Here is a 17,331-nt window from a genome sequence, read left to right as displayed (position 1 = left end):
TTCCAAATTTAGTTTGTGTCTTTAAGGAACAAATGAAATTGAGTAACATTAGGATGAAGAACTCTTCCCAGTGGTTACAGGTTTGGCATTGTTGTGGTGGGAGCAGTTTGAGGAGATAAATTAAGGGCATTACACTTTGAAGTGTATTGGCTTAAGTGCAGTTTCTCCCTGTGTTTTGCTAAGAATATATTAGTTTAAGGCTAGTTAGTGACTGTTCATTCTCAGCCCTTATTGATGGGCATCATTATATAGGAGAGGGTGGCAGTTAGGTGAAGTCACATGAATGCCAATATGGAATCTGTTAATGTAAACTGGCCTGTGAGGCATGAATTGCACGAAATACAAAAAGAGAAAAGGCTGTAAAACCTTGTTTGGTTGCAGTCTTGAGCTGTGAATTTCAATAGAACTCTGCACTCCTCAAGATGTGGTAAGTTTTAAAATTTGCAGTTACCATTCAATTTATCAGAGATATGGGCTAAGTAATAATGTGCAGATATGAGGCACTGTTCATGGCAGAATGTTTCAGATAAGTTTTGGTGCATGTGTTAATTCTGCACAGGAATGGTCCAGACTCTGCAGGGTGTCCTTTCTTTAAATGAGTAATGATTTCATTAAACAATGATTGTACTTGTGTACACACATGCACTACCATGTTGTAATGCCAGCTTATTGCTGCTGATCTCACTGTTTAGTCGATCCTGGATTGGCTCAATGCAGACAGTGGTACAGAGATTTGGGGGGAGGGGTTTGGGAGCGTGGGGTTATGGTACTCCCTCTCTCTACACCATTGTACGAGCCTGCACAGTTCCCACAAAGGAGGCCTTTTGGGTGCTTTCAATTATAACTAAGCAGAGTGATTACAATTTATAATTAACTGGGGCTGAAATTTAAACAGCACAGGATGTGCTCATAGAGATAAGCAGTACTTTGCAGAAACCTGTGGTCTGAGTTTGTTTTAAAGAAAGGTTTAGATTGAGCAGGTTACTTTTAACAAAAGATAAATATTTGGTAAATTGGGTTCTGGACAAGCAACAAAGCATTGTGGAAATTAATTGTCACATTGCAACCATGATGCATGGTTGTAACATGATGAGTCGGAAATGTTTAAATATGGACCTGATAACTGCACACTGCTTCTAGCTTGGAAACTGTTGAATATGTTTAAATCTTGTTGCAGTGCCAGTGAACTGCAGATCCACCTCATAGCCATGCAAGATGTGCTGACTGAAGCAGATCAGTTGAACAATTTATGGATGAGGGGCATGCTACCCAACGAGTTATCCTTCATGCATGATTCAGAACCCCACAATTTTCCATTTTATCATCTTCCCTTCCCCAGAATCGCTTCACCCATATTTTTTTTGGGAAAATGCAAAGAAATGTCCACAGCTGGGATCAAATTCACAGTGGTGGATCAGTTTTCCTGTTACCACGGACTGTCGGGAAGTTTAGATGTCATTGTCATTTGAGGCTCAGTTAGTTGAGTGTAGTGCTCTAGGATGAAAGAAAACAGGTTGGTCTGTTGATGCTAGAGATTTTGATTTGTAATTTATAAGCTTGTTTGAGGTACTGTGACGGTTCTGGGCTTTTGATGCAGTACTGCACAATGTCACATACTTAATGACTACTTAGGTGAAGTACTAGGCCACTGTTCAAGGTGTACTACAGCAGGCTTTAACACCTTTTAAGAGGTCAAGGAAGGTAAAACGATATGCCAAAGCTAACATCAACTTATTTATACAGCATCCTTACTGCAGCAGGAGTAGGAATCCAGATATGGGAGAAGGCTGAAGGTGCAGTGGAAGGCAAAGATTTTAGTAAGGCTTTTGACAGTGGGCAGAAATGTATTGGTGGAGCAGTGTAGGGAAAGTTCTAGAATGTGGCAGCATGACGTTTGAAGGCTCTGGCAAAGATGGTAGATTTGGGGAGGGAATTCTCAGTATGTTAAAGGTAGAAAAGGTGTGGACAAGGCTGGAAGGCATTGCAGAGGAAAGGAGGAGAGGGGCTTGGGTGGGTTTTTTGGATGAGATTTTGAAGTTGATACTCTGAGGGACAGGAACTTACCTGAGAACTACAAGATCAGGGATAATAGGCGAGCTGGACTTGTGTCGGATATAATGCGTATTGGCTATGTTGCGTTCATGTAGGCTGGAGCTTGGGAGGCTGATAAAGCTACTAGTAAGTCAACGCCAGTAGCTTCAAATTCTTTGGACAATGTTGACGTGCAACTCTGACTAAATGCCACTGTTGTAGTCTTCCAGTTTGTTTAGAGTCCTGTGATCAAACAAATGTTCTGTGGTTCAGTGCAAGCATTTAATCTTGTAGCAATCAGCATTTGAAAATAGACAACCTACAGATGAGGTATGAGAGGAAAGATTCAGAATGGCTTTGAGTGGAGAAGTTGGAAGGGCTGTTGTAGGTCAGAGGAAAAAGTGCTAACATGGTTGTGTTTTCATTCATGTAGGTGGCATTAGGAGTGAAGAAGCAACCACAGCTTTCCTGACTTGAGGTGACTGAGAGCATGGGAACAGAGACAGTAAGTTATGAATACTCTTTATGTTTTTGATTTCTGCAGTTTCAGTCCATGCATTAAGGTTTTAAAAACCTATGGATTCACATCTCAAACAAGTAACAGAGTGACATCCCTCTGACAAGCAAACTGCCTAACCTAAGTAAATGTTATAAGGTTGGAGATGGTGAGTGCAGATTGAGCAAGTCAACCTCATATCTTGGTGAGAGGGGGTAGTTGCAGCTTTAGGTCACACAAGCTTTGGGGCCAGCAGTTTTGGCTGTCTGATGCATAAAACTGTGAAGCACATTTTATATTAAAGGTAGAGGAAAAAGAAGTCAGACCTGGAGCAGAGTGAACTTAAAAGAAAATAATTTCTTGAATGGAGCTAGAGTGAAGCTAAAGCAAGAGCTATATACAAGCATCAAAATGGACCGGGAGCAGAACATGAAATAGAGCAAAGTTATTGGGCTAGTTAGAACACAAGAACACTGATGAGTAAATGCTATTCAATCCTTCATCCCTCCAGTGTTGTAACTTGGTCATCAGAGCATCCAGTTTTATCTTCAATAATTCTAATGTTTTTCCATCTGCTACTGTCCAAGCATTTATCACCCTTTCAGTAAAAACAATTTTCCTAATTAGTTTAAAATTTACTTTCATAGATTTCATTTCTTTCCCTGTAGTCCTGTTTTCTTAATACGATCATGGCTGATCATCCACTTCAACGCCTTTTTCCCACACTATTCTCATATCCCCTTATGTCATTGGTATTTAGAAATCTATTCACTATGCTGGGGTCCCCGTTACCATATTCTTCCTAGACAATAGAGCCAAAACTTCTCTAATCTTGCCTCATTGCTGATTTATTTTACACTGGGATCAGCAGTATTTATTTTATTCCAGAAAGTCAGTTGGTGAAGGATAGAACTAGAGCCAATCTTTACATAATGTGTAACTCTGAGGAAATATAAAATTATGAGCAAACACCTTCTAATCCAACAACCACAGTTTTAGCCTGTGTCTATTTACAGGGGCCAAAGTGAATGCCCTGTTAATGCCCACCACCTGCGTACAATTAAACACAATTAATATACAATTAACAGTATTCTCTTGTACTCTCTCTAGTGTATAAGATCTTTGATATGACTAAAGCTGATCAGAAAATGTCATCTGACCAGTACATCTGTATAACTTCCATTAACTTGTAATCTGATGTTCTGACTACATATTCTAGCACACTGTTAGCATTTTAATTGTTTCGCAGAATTATCGCAACATTGACATGGTTATTGCTCCTGTGTTAATTTAATTCCTTGATTGTATACTTACGACGCATGTGTATTGGTGCAATGAATGCTTTACATTTATTGGTGGAGAGATGCACAAATCTTCAACTCTATAAAATTACAATGAAATATATCAAAAAACTTCCCAGCTCAGCATGTGAATTCAATTTGAGGCACTGAACTGGACTTGCAGTTCGTGTTCAATTGATGGAATGGCTATAAAAAGATTTATTGGAATTTGAGAAATGAAGTATTTGAATACAACTGTAGTCGATGAGAGGAATGGATGTTGGAAGATCTGTGACCTATTGTAAAAATGTAAATACACAAGTTGGAAAGCAGTAGGGGATCTGAAATCTGAGAACAATTTTGTATCTTAAATTGAGCCAAGGGCAGAGATGTAAAATGGGATGCAAAAGCCAATGTTTTAATAAAAAGGCAGAAGCAGCAGAAATTGCTGCATCTGAAGGTGAACAAAGGACTTAATACAAAATTAACTCATTGGTTGCTTTCCTACTGAGAAATACGCTGGTCAAAAGTTATGATAAACCTTACTAAAGATGAAACCTTTCCACAAATGCTTAAACCATTCTTTCTGAACTTTAAGATCTTTTTTCACTATACTTAGCTATGACAGTGGCATCCATGGAATACTCACATTGCCCATTTTTCCATCCTGTGTGTAGTACTTTACATTTTTCCGCACTAAGCTTCAGCTGTCTGCCCACTTACATATTTTGTCCAGTTCATTCTGTAATTTTGAACTGCCTCAGCTAATTCCACTGCACCTGCTAGTTTGGTGTCCTCTGTAAATTTATGTTCTAGTCATTAGTCTCTGGAAGCACTACAATTGTTTATGGATGCTATTCTGAATAGTTGTAGGAAACAGATCTAGATAGGTGATTTTCCATGTGGGATCCTTGATGCATTGAGTCAAAAAGCAATCGTGAATTACCTTTGCTAGTTCTGAGTCTGGTGCCTCAATGGCCAGATCACGTGAGTGATGCAGAAATATGTAAGTTTCAAATCATATTAAATGCCAGGGGAATTGGAATCTCTGCATTCATTTCGATAATAAAACTATCAATGCGATCTGTTTATTTTATGTCATTGATACTGAGTCGATAACTTTTTTTTCAATGGCAGCGAAGAGAAGAATGCATTCTCTTTACTCTGGAATAATCTGGAGTGACATATAATTGCTGTGATCATTTTAAAGCTTAAAAGTTGATTGAGCTCTAATTCAATGCACAGTAGGTATATAAAACATGCTGTTATAGGAGATGCAAACAGTAAACAAAGACTGCATGCTACAAACTCCCATTATTACTATGCATACATTGAATTCACTTGGTTAATAATTATTGTCTGTGTGAGCTTTAGAGAGGTGCAGTCATCTCTTTACAGCCAGGTGGTTTGGGAATACCTGCTAATTCATTGAGGGTATTCCGCTTTTTAGTAACTGTTAACATTCAGACATATGTTTAACCAGAGTGCACACTTCTACCTCCTTTCTGCTATACAGCAGGGCGAGGCGGTGGCATAGTGGTATTGTCACTGGACTAGTAACCCAGAGACCTAGGGTATTGCTCTGGGAACATAGGTTCAAATCCCACCACAGCAGAAGGTGGAATTTGAATTCAATTAATAAATCTGATCTAATGATGGCCATGAAACCATTGTCCATTGTTGTAAAAACCCATCTGGTTCACTAATGTCCTTTAGGGAAGGAAATCTGCTGTCCTTACCTGGTCTGGCTACATGTGACTCCAGACCCACAGCAATGTGGTTGACTCTTACATGCCCTCTGAAATGGCCTAGCAAGCCACTCAGTTAGGGCAATTAGGGACGGGCAATAAATGCTGGCCTGGCCAGCGACGCCCACATCCCATGAATGAATTTTAAAAAAAAGCTACTTCTGGTTGATGGCATCCTTGTGATATAAATGACCTGATAGTGTTGCTGAGTGACAGCGAAACCTTCCTGGAACAGAGCTTTAACTCACTGACTCTAATTGAAAGTCCAAGTTAATTGACCATTTAATTCATGAGATTTAGCCATTTAAGCATTCTGTGCATGTGGTCACTCTCCTTTCTTCTTCCCATGCTTTTGATTCTGACAGCCATGTGAAGCAATTTCATAAGCGTCTAGTTGACTTTGACAAGCTTAGTATCGAGATTAGTGTAGTGATGAGATAAAACAGTGAAAATCTGGTTTGAGATAAGAAAAGATGTAAAGCAAGGATGCATTGTATCACAATGACTCTATCTCCACAGTGATGTGATTGTGTGAAATTGGACAAAATACAATTACTGGAACTAAATGGACTGATCAATTGATGCTAATTGATACAGTAGCTCTTGTTATTTGTGACATTTTTTCTTAACGTTTGTGTTTAAGGTTTAGTATTCTTATGCTGGAGAATGGACTACCATCAACTAATGTCTGTAACAATCACCCCTTGTCAGTTCTAGTACATTTAGATATAGAATAAAACTCCATCTTATCCACACATTGTGCCAAACCTACAATCTCAGTAAGTAATCTTTATTGCACCGATGTGACATTTGTTCAATTCTCACACCAACCTCATTCCAAACACATTACAAAGTAGAACCCTTTAAACCAGTCGACTGACTCATCAACTTCAAGTCCCAGGAGTAAAAGGCTGTCATCGAAAACACTGCACCTCCAGTTCCAGACTAATAATTTGAACTATACTGTGCACCATACTGTCACTGAATTTATTGGTCATTGCTTGCTTTTCTTTGCCTCCTACAAGCTGCTTTATCCTTCTCATATATATTGTATGTTTTTCTTCATGACTTTCTCACCGCCTTGCTGTCCATGTAAGTGGCTGTACACTGAATCTGTGGCCTTTCCCTGCTCTTAAATCTATGGACATAATTTTCATCTGCAAACTAGTGTTCATTAGCACAGTGATTTGGAGCCACATCTTCCAGTGACATAGGAGGGAACAGGCAGAATGGCAGAGAAGAAAAAGTAATTGACTGAATGTAGTGGCAAAGATAACTTTATTGGCAGAACAGCAGAGGAAGGGGAAAGTAATTGATAGAATGGAGGTGGAGATTAAAACATGGGGGAAGTTAACTTTGTAGTGCACTTGCATATTTACGATACAGACAGCATCGTTGGCTGAACCTGACATGTCTGCCTTCTCATTTTTGGTACATTCTGAAGGAAGTATACATTTATACAATTATATTCAATACACATATTTATTCGTCTTTAGAATAAAAAGTCAGATAATAGTCATTGGCAACACTTACTCTGCCAAATGTTGAAAATCAGTTAAGGTGCTAGGTATGGGCATCTTCCAGTAAACTTTCCCAGGTCAGTGATCTTTGCATGTGAACTTGGAGGATGGGTGTTAGATAGCTTGTTTGACCGCAGAGCCATTGTCAAAAATGCAGTTAAATGAGCATGGGATGAAAGTTGTGGTTTCATCCATCTCGACTATATACGCAGGCTGGTTGTTCGTGGACTAGGTATCTGACATGGATAAGTATTATAATTTCTTTCAGAAAGAACTGACAGCCATTATGAAAATGTTAGACTTCTAAATAATAAAAAAGACATGGGTATATTTGTTCAATGAATATTTGAGAATATGATCACTTAAGAATTTTATTGACTTAATTCCACTCTTTCCAATATCGATTGGCTCTCGCATTCCATTTATCCCTAGTGGCAGCACTGGATGAAGATGTCACTGTCCAGAACATTTAGCTTCCAGTACTCCAATTCATCACTATCAGTCCATGCACATGAACACCACAAGGCTCTGAATCTTCATCTGTTGGTAATTGGTTGGGATGTCACTGAAAACTGTGGTCAGATTACTCTGTCGATGAGTACAAGTTCCAGTGGATGTTTATGGTTTTTCCCTGTAGTGCACACTGCAAACCCCAAGACTGCTGATTCTATCCTCGAGCTCTGCCTGTATACAATGCTGTTCATAGGACTAATCCTATTGCTTTCCTTTGTGGTTGTAGCACCATCCCTATAGTGCTGCAACCTACTGGAATGTGCCCTTGGGATTGAATCGTGCAGCAAAATATTGACAACTAATCCTGATGTCCCAGCAAATCACTACAGTACAGCAGTCTTGCAAAATATCAAATAAAAGTGAGAAGGAGCAGTTTCAATGAACCATTCTCCCACCTTTGTTTTGTGTATTCTACCTGCTAAATACTTAAAGGTGCATTTCTTCCTTTTGGAGATCTGATACATGAACCTCTTCTCATGTCCCGTACTTCTCCATTGATTTATCCATTAGCTGTCTTCAGTTAATAACCTATGCCATCCTACAGCAACAGCTGTAGAAATAAACAGAGCAGCTCCATGGTGCACACAAATCGCCCTTGCATTAAGAAATACCATCCTAAAGTCCATTTTAAACCTGAAGACATATATGATTGAATTATACAGAAATTGTTCACCAACCTTTCCTTCATCTTTTAATCAGTATTGCTGATGCAGATATATAATTTCATTAGCACATTTAGATGGTGAATCTTGACATGTGACCCATGATGTGGCTCATTGGTGTACTAACTAATGTGTTTACAGTTACACCTCTCTTGTGAGTTTTAATCTCCGACTGACTGTCCAAAGAGGCAGAGGAGTGGTAAAACACTTCACCACAGGAGGAAAAGGAATATTCCAATTAGGCTTCTTTTGAATACTTGCAAATGCTTTAACCAAGGTAATTGGAGTGATCTTGGAGATAATTAGTGTATGGTTTGGGAACAGGAGTGGGATTTGAATTGAAAATGTAAAGTGAAATGAAGGATAGTTTTGTGCACATGAGAACCCATTGATCCTGCAGAAGAGCTGATTTATAGATATGCTTAGGTAGTGACTGGTGGGAAATATCAGGCAATGTAGTTTTTTTGAATATATAAAATACAGCCTATGTCTAACATTGCATCGTATAATTCGATTGTTGGATGATTCATTGCGTACAACATAACTATATGGAGTCTGTGAGTCACCAGCAGGGTGTGGCAAGGAGAGGAAGACGGATCGCTGTGAGTGATTGATGAGCTGCTGTTTCAATTGCTCACCATCCACCTATTGATTTTATAGGCATTTCCAGCCCATGGAGAAATGCACAACGGGGGGAAAACACACGTAATTTAAAAACAAAATAATAGGCCATCCGTTTTGTCTGAGATGGTATCGTTATCGGCTTTTGTTGGATGCAAACCTCTGCCCGACAGCTTTCTACCAACATGGCTACTTATCAGGTCTGCTCGTTGTTCATGTCTTGCGCTGTTAAAATTACAGTAGCATATTTTGTATTTCTAATTGTCCTTTCTAACCATACAGTCTTGGCCTGATCCTTGTGGAAATAGCTGTTTGACATTTCTCACTGTCTTGAAGCTGTTGCTCTAATGGAATGAATTTTTAACAGCCTGGATCAGGCTGGCCTTTCTCTAACACTGCCTCTGCTCCCATCCCTTCCTTTTTTGTGGTTTGTCTGGATCTCTACCCCGCCCCATGTCTTTATCTCATCTGTCTGGGTCTCTCCCCTCACAATCTGGATCTATGGATTTCTCCTTTCTCCCCACTCCCTATGAGTCTTGGTCTGTTGAGATCTTTTTAGCTCCATTTACCGCCCCCCCCCCCCCCCCCCCACCCCTCGTTGTCCACCTGACATTGTGTCTTCAACACCACCACCATCTTTTTGTCTTTCTCTGTTCACCACCAGTATCTTATTTCACTATATTTCATTATGTGAAAGCATGAGCCCACTATAGGAGAATTAAATGAATGCTTAATTTTTGCCACTAGAGGGAGATAGCAAGCTGTGTGAAAACAGTGATGGGTGGCACATATAGGGTGCTGCACTAATGTTAGTTCCTGATTATTAATGGATTATGTCAGGTATCCAAATCAATTTTCAGTCCAGAGCCCAAATTACTAGACTTTTAGTCCTTGATGCAGCTTTTGACAGTGTGCTATTCATTCTACAGTCATTGCTTCAAATAATTGTGCAGAACAGTATAAATTCAACTATGCACACTCACTATGAATTTGTCATAGATCCTGCTTTGAAGCTCTTGTAGATACTGCTTGAATCTTCCGATAATACATTTCCAAATATCTGAGATAAATTAAACTGCTTCAAATGGATATAGATACTCCTCTTGCAGCCTGTGTCCTGTACAATAGCTGACTGCAGCTCTCTGCAGTGGGAGCTGCCTCTGATGCAGTACAGGTTACACAGCACTGAGTGATGCTCTGTAGGAGGAGCTACAACCCCATTTCACCCTGTCTCCCGAGCAGTAGTACGGCAATGTGCACCTGCTGCAGGGAGTGAGCTGATTGGACAAAGTCTGGCAAATGCTCCCTCACATTATTCACTTTCTGGGCAGTGTGTGTTCATCATTTTCTATTTGATAGAGAAGTAGCGATGAAGGGGTCTGTGCCGGGGCTGGATACACCCTCTGTACTTCTGTCTAGGCTCCATGTACTGCAGGATCAGACTGGCCTCCACTGAACATGAGTCTGGCTGCTCACGTCAGCTGTTCCATGCTGAATTGCTTTGTGAGTCTCTGCTCTTTTTTTTTCTGTCGGCTTTGAGGCCTGTGCAGCCATGGATTGCTGGATAATTCTTGCTATGCGGTGTGTCAGGGAGAGCAGGGGAAGGAAATCTCATTGAACCAATTGATGTTATTAGGAAGGAGAGGCCGACTGGTGACTAAGCATATTCTGTTCCACAGGGCTGAGGCAGCCACTGCTTTCAGGTGATCATGTTGATATGTTGGCTAGGCATTAATAAAGAATGTGTTTTATTTTGAAATTTCTAAAGATTTTTCTGTTTTTAATCAGCTGCTTCATTCTTGAATATTCTGTCTTAATCCATTTTTGCTTTTATCATTGTGGTTTAAGATTATTTTCTGGCTGTTGTATTTTCAGGATTATATTTAAAAGGATATCATACTTGCTACTTCAAGAGGAATGTAAGGAAAGGCTAGTATTTGTGAATTATTAATATTTGCAATGTATTTGCTGACCTTGATGGCTGGTCAGCCATGCTGTTGTATCCAGAGGCAATGATGAGGGCAGGGTGTCTCCAGGAGTTGTTTTAAAAAAAAAAAATGCTTTTGCTTCTGTCTGCAGCTCTGGCATTTTAGAAGTATACAGCTTTTGTGACTTGACCGTTATCAGTTGAAGTAATAACGTGAAAGCACCCAGCCCTTCTTACTTGGTTCGGTCTCTGCTAGCCCAGTTCATGTAAATGCAGTGAGATTTCCATCTTTTTAGAATCTTTTGTTATAAATCTATTGTGCTGGGACACGGAGTGTTCCAGGTTATACTCAGTGGTGATGCTCTGCTAGGATTTTCCTAGTCAGAACTGAATGTCTGCTCAATAGTGCCACATGGATGGTTTTGGTGAACAAGTTTTAGATCAGGTTTAATGAAAGTTTGGATTGATGGGCTGTAGAATATTGTGGGGATTAGCAGGTGATAGTCCAGACTGATAAACCATAGAACACAGTAAGATTTAGCTGCATAGGGCCTGGATTAACGGGATGTTAAAACATAGGAGAGGTTGGTGTTGGAAGGCCCAATTGATGCGCTGTAGAACACAATAGAGATTACAGGAGAGAGTTCAGTTTGATGGGCTGTAGAATATTTGGGGATAAGTAGGAGAGAATATTTAGATTGATGGTCTGTGAAACACAGTAGGAATTTACAGGCGAGATTCTGAATTAATGTACTATTGAACACTGTAGGGATTCATGGTAGAAGGCCCAGATTAATGGGCTGTGGAACACTGTAGAGATTAGTGGACAGAGATCTGGAATGATGTGCTGCGCAGTAAGGATCAGCAGGAGTGGATCTGGTGTACCCATATTAAACACGTCCGTCAACATTGAGAGATAAAGAAAATGATTTAAAAGTGTATCTTTGAAGGTGGCAGGGCATATTGAAAGAGTGGTTAGCAAAGTGTATGGGATCTTGGGCCTCATATAAATAGAGATATTGAGGACAAAAGCAGAGAAGTTATGCTGAACCTTTTATAAAGCTCTGGTTAGGCCCCAACTGGAGTAGTGCGTCCAGTTCTGGTCACCACACTTCAGGAATTATGCGAGGGTCCTTGAGAGGGTGCAGAGGAGATTTACCAGAAAGGTTCCAGGGATGGAGGATTTTAGTTACAAGGTTAGGTTGGTAAAACTGGGTTTGTTCTCCTTGGAGCAAAGGAGATTGAGGGGAGATTTAATAGCAGTGTGCAAGATTATGACAGGGTTAGATAAGTTGGAGAAGGAAAAACTGTTTCCATTAACTAATGAAACGAAGACTAGGGGACACAGATTGAAAGTTTTGGGCAAGAGATGCAGGGAGAATATGAGGAAGCACTTTTTTACACAGCAGGTGGTAATGATCTGGAACTCACTCCAGACCAGGGTGGTGGAAGCTGAGGCTAAAAATGACCAAGAGGAAATTAGATGGCCACTTGAGGAAAATAGACTTGCATGGCTATGGGGATCAAGTGCGGGAGTGGGACTGACTGGATAGCTCTGAGGAGAGCCAGATGGGGCAAATGGCCTCCTTCTGTGCTGTAAATGACTCTATGGGCTGAACTTTGGGCCCTCTGGCATCGGGGGTCATGGTGGGGGTGGGTGGGGGGGGCCAGGAAAACTCTTCCAGGAGAGGCCCGCCATAACCCCCAATGCCAAGAAGGCCCCGCCATATTTTTACTGGGGGTGGCGAGGCCTCAGTGCAGCCCCACCGCCACCAAGTAGCGGGGCCTTCATTTGGCTGATAAAACTTATGCAAATACATGATAGTTAACTGGACCGAGCGGCTGTCCCATGCCGATATTCCGGCCAATGGCCGGAAGTCCCGTGCCTTCCGATCCCAGTTTGGGGATTCAAGGCACGACACTGTTGGGGAGGGGGAGGAGTTTCATTTTCAGGTTGTGGGGGGAATGGAGGAAACTTACTCCATTGGCTAGGGGATGGTGGGAAGGGGTTGAAGGGCAAAGTTAACGAGGTTCGGCGGGGGGGAAATTCGAGTTGGGAATTAAGTTTATTTTGGATGGGATAGGCCCAAAAACAAACATTTGGGTGGGGTGGGGGTGGGGGGGGGGGAAGAGGATTCTGGCTTTTATTTAGTTTTTAACACAAATTTAAAATGAACGTCTCTTTACAATTTCAAATGTTACTGCAGGGCTTGAAGCCCTTTAAAAATGCGCCTGCGCAGTGGCGCCGTTGCCAGGGACGGGCCGTTCCGCCCTCTCCATTTTAAATGAGCCCCCGCACGAAATATCGCGGGGGGCTCAGTGGTGGCTGCTGCGTGCGGGCAGACCACCAATTTTAAAGCACACCGCCGCAATCTGCGCCATGCTAGTAAAATTCAGCTCTATGAATGAAGTAGCAAGTTTCAGAAGTTAAAATGTATGCTTCTGAAGTCAGAGCTGTACCTAGATTGTGTGAATGTGATTGCATGCCCCAGTCAATCTGAGTATGAGCTGGTCTCTTTTCCAAATGCTCCATGGAATTACATGAGACTAAGCAGGCTCCCTGCTGCTTGAAGCCAGTGGAATTCATTTGGTGGGAAATATTCATATTCTTATCAGAGCAAGAAAAGGAACACTAAAATAAAAGCAAAATACTGCGGATGCTGGAAATCTGAAACAAAAACAAGAAATGCTGGATTCACTCAGCAGGTCTGGCAGCATCTGTGGAAAGAGAAGCAGAGTTAACGTTTCGGGTCAGTGACCCGAAACGTTAACTCTGCTTCTCTTTCCACAGATGCCGCCAGACCTGCTGAGTGAATCCAAGAAAAGGAACACGACAGGTTGTACAAAATCTGCCTTGTAGATTCCCACAGGTTGTTGAATTACTACAGCAACTGAGTGCTTATTGCAGCCTGCACCCAGACAGATACCAACTGTAACCTCAAAGTTAAATCAATTCAAGAAAATTATTGAGTACCACACTCATCCAGCAGGGCAAGCAGTTATGTGTCACATATGGTTTCTGTATCACAGCTGTACCAGGTACATATTTTAAAAAATCTGCTATTTGGTATAGAATGGTTACAGCACAGAAGGAGGCCATTTGGCCTGTTTCCATGCCAGCTCTCTGCAACAGCAGTTTAACTAGTCCCACTCGCCCTGCCTTTTCCCTGTAGTCCTTCAGATTTTTTCGCTTCAGCTAATTATTCAATTCTTTTGAAGGGCCTTGATTTGAATCTGCCTCCACCACATTCTCAGGCAGTGCATTCCAAATCCTAACCACTTGCTGCGTAAAAAAAGCTTTCCCTCATGTTGCCGTTGCTTCTTTTGCGAATCACCTTAAATCAGTGTCCTCTGGTTCTCGATCCTTCTGCCATTGGGAACAGTTTCTCCCTATTTACTCTGTTTAGACTCCTATCAAATCTCCTCTTAATCTTCTCCAAGGGGAACAGCCCCATCTTCTCCAATCTATTCATGCAACTGAAATTCGTCATCCATGGGACCATTCTCATGAATCTTTTCTGGACCCTTTCTAATGCCTTCACATCTTTCCTAAAGTGCTGGAAATACACAGCAGGTCTGGCAGGTTCTGTGGAGACTGAAACACACAGGTAACTTTTCAGGTCTGTGACCTTTTATCAGAACTGGCAAAAGTTCGAAATGCAATAGGCTTTGAGCAAGATAAGGGGGAAGGAGGGAAGATAAAGAAAAGGGAAGGTCTGTGATAGGGCAGAGGGCAGGAGAGATTAAATGACAAAGATATCATGGAACAAAAGGCAATGAGAGTAGTAATAGCCATAGTCAAAGACAAAGCATTTGTCCAGCGAGCGTGTTAATGGCAGAATAATGAACAACTCTGTCCAATAGCAAAAACATGAAAAACAAGTTTAATACTGGCACATGGTTAAAAAAAACAATCAAAATGACAGTCATGATCTGAAGTTGTTGAACGCAGTGTTGAGTCCAGAGGGCTGTAGACTGCTTAATCAGAAGATGAAGTGCTGTTCCTCGAGTTCGCGTGAGCTTCACTTGAACACTGCAGCAGGCCGAGGACAGAAATGTGAAGGCATTCCACAATAGTGCTTCTGATATGTCTTCCTTTTTCCTCAACTGAGGATTCATCCCCACTGTGGTTGACGGGGCCTTTGACTGTGTTCGACCCATTTCCCATACTTCTGTCCTCACCCCTTCCCCTCCCTCCCAGAACTGCCACAGGGTTCCCCTTGCACTCACTTTCCACCCCGCCAGCCTCCACATCCAAAGGATCATCCTCCACCATTTCCGCCGCCTCCAGCTTGAATCCACCATCAAACACATCTTCCCATCCCTCCCCTCCCATCAGCATTCTGAAGGGACCGTTCCCTCTATGACATCCTGGTCCACTCCTCCATTACACCAGACACCTTGACCCCTTCCCACAGCACCTTCCAATGCAAACGCCTTTTTACCTCCTCTCTCACCATGCAAAGCCCCAAACATTCCTTCCAGGTGAAGCAGCGATTTACTTGTATGTCTTTCAATTTAGTGTACTGCATTCGCTGCTCACGATGTAGCCTACCCAACATTGGGGAGACCTAACACAGACTGGGTGCCCATTTTGCGGTACACCTCCACTCAGTCCGCAAGCATCTGGTTGCTTGCTATTTTAATTCACTGTCCTGCTCTCATGCCCACATTTCTGTCCTTGGCCTGCTGCAGTGTTCCAGTGAAGCTGAATGCAAGCTTAAGGAACAGCACTTCATTCTTTCTGGACAAATGCTTCATCTTTGACTATGGCTTTTACTATTCCCTTTGCATTTTGTTCCGTGACATCTTTGTCATTTAATCTCTCCTATCACGCAGCTTCCCTTTAGTTGTTCTTTCCCCGCCACCCCCCCCCCCCCCCACCCCCCCCACCCTTTAACTTGCTCAAAGTCTATTACATTTCTAACCGTTGCCAGTTCTGATGAAAGGTCACAGATCGGAAACATTAACTCTGTTTCTGTCTTTCTGTTTTTATTTATCATAACTTCCTTGCTTTTGAACTGTGTACCCTTTTTTTGATAAAGTCCAGGATCCCGTATGCTTTATTAACCGTTTTCTCAACCCTGTACCACCTTTAATGATTTGAGCTCGTATACCCCCAGGTCCCTCTGTTGCTACACCCCCTTTACAATTGTGCCCTTGCCTCTCCTCATTCTTCCTACCAAAGTGAATCACTTCACACTTTTCTGAATTAAATTTCATATGACCATACGAATTAGGAACGGAAGTAGGCTATTCAGCCCGTTGAGCCTGTTCTGCCATTTAATAAAATCGTCTGTTTCTGTCTCAAATTTCACACTCCCAGCTACCCCCCATAATCTTTGATTCCTTTACCTAACAAGAATCTGTCTACCTCTACCTTAAAAATATTCAATGACCCCGCCTCCACCACCACCTGAGGCAGAGAATTCCAAACTCGCACAACCCTCAGAGAAAAAAAGACCAAGAGTAGAAGTTTTAAATGGGGAAAAGCAAATTTTACTGATTTGGCAAAAATAGACTGGAAACAGCTACTTGAAGGTAAATCAGTGTCAAAGCAGTGGGAGACATTCAAGCAGGGGATAGAGAGGGTTCAGAACAAATATGTTCCAACAAAAAAAAGGATGGGATTCTTAAATCTAGACTGCACCCCTGGATGTTAAAGAGCATACAGTGCAGGATAGAGAAAAAAAGGGAAGCTTATGTCAGATACCTAGAGCTCAATACTGCAGGAAGCCTAGAGGAGTATAGAAAGTGCAGGGGTGAAATTAAAAAGGAATTTGGGAAAGAAAAGCGAGGGCATGAAAAAATATTAGCAAGTAAAATTAAGGAAAACCCAACGATGTATCATAAATGCATGAGGAGCAAGAGGATAACTAAAGAAAGAATAGGCCTGTTAGAGACCAATAAGGGAACCTGTGTTTGGAGGCGGAAGTAGTGGACATGGTTCTTGATGAATATGTTGCATCCCTCTTCATAAAAGAGAGCCGGGCTATGCGGACGCTAGTTATGGAAATACTGGGTGGGATAAACATAGTGAGAGAGAAAATATTAAGGCCTTTAGCATCATTGAAAGTAGATAAATTGCCAGGCTTGGGTGAAATGTATCTCAGGTTGCTGAGGGATGCAAGGGAGGAAATAGTGGAGGTTCTGACCATGATTTTCCAATCCTCTCTAGTTATAGACATGGTGCTGAAGGACTGCGACCATTGTACCATTGTTTAAAAAGAGAGGAAAGGATAAGACTGAGTAATTACAGACCAATCAGCCTAACCTCTGGTGGGCAAAATATTGGAAAAATATTCTGAAGGCCAGTATAAATCACTATTCAGAAAGGCATGACTTAATCAAGGGCAGCCAACATGGATTTGTTACGGCGGCGCAGTGGTTAGCACCGCAACCTCACAGCTCCAGCGACCCGGGTTCGGTTCTGGGCACTGCCTGTGCGGAGTTTGCAAGTTCTCCCTGTGACCGCGTGGGTTTCCGCCGGGTGCTCCGGTTTCCTCCCACAGCCAAAGACTTGCAGGTTGATA

At 41.8% G+C, this 17,331-nt stretch overlaps 1 protein-coding gene across 7 annotated transcripts in view; it reads left to right on the top strand.

Annotated features, from left to right (window-relative positions):
- The window catches only part of mtmr4 (myotubularin related protein 4), a 214,277-nt gene that overhangs the window by 54,605 nt on the left and 142,341 nt on the right, over positions 1-17,331 (top strand). For 4 of the 7 annotated variants that reach the window (XM_068010247.1, XM_068010248.1, XM_068010249.1 and 1 more), the window contains exon 2: positions 2,465-2,536. The exons of the other annotated variants lie outside the window; for them this stretch is intronic. In XM_068010247.1, the coding sequence (XP_067866348.1) occupies positions 2,522-2,536 (15 nt within the window). In that variant the 5' untranslated portion in view covers positions 2,465-2,521. The remainder of the gene's footprint in view (positions 1-2,464; positions 2,537-17,331) is intronic. 7 annotated transcript variants of the gene reach the window in all.

Source organism: Heterodontus francisci, chromosome 30, assembly GCF_036365525.1.
Source record: "Heterodontus francisci isolate sHetFra1 chromosome 30, sHetFra1.hap1, whole genome shotgun sequence".
Lineage (NCBI taxonomy): Eukaryota > Metazoa > Chordata > Chondrichthyes > Heterodontiformes > Heterodontidae > Heterodontus > Heterodontus francisci.
This window is presented reverse-complemented; position numbering and strand designations above follow the sequence as displayed.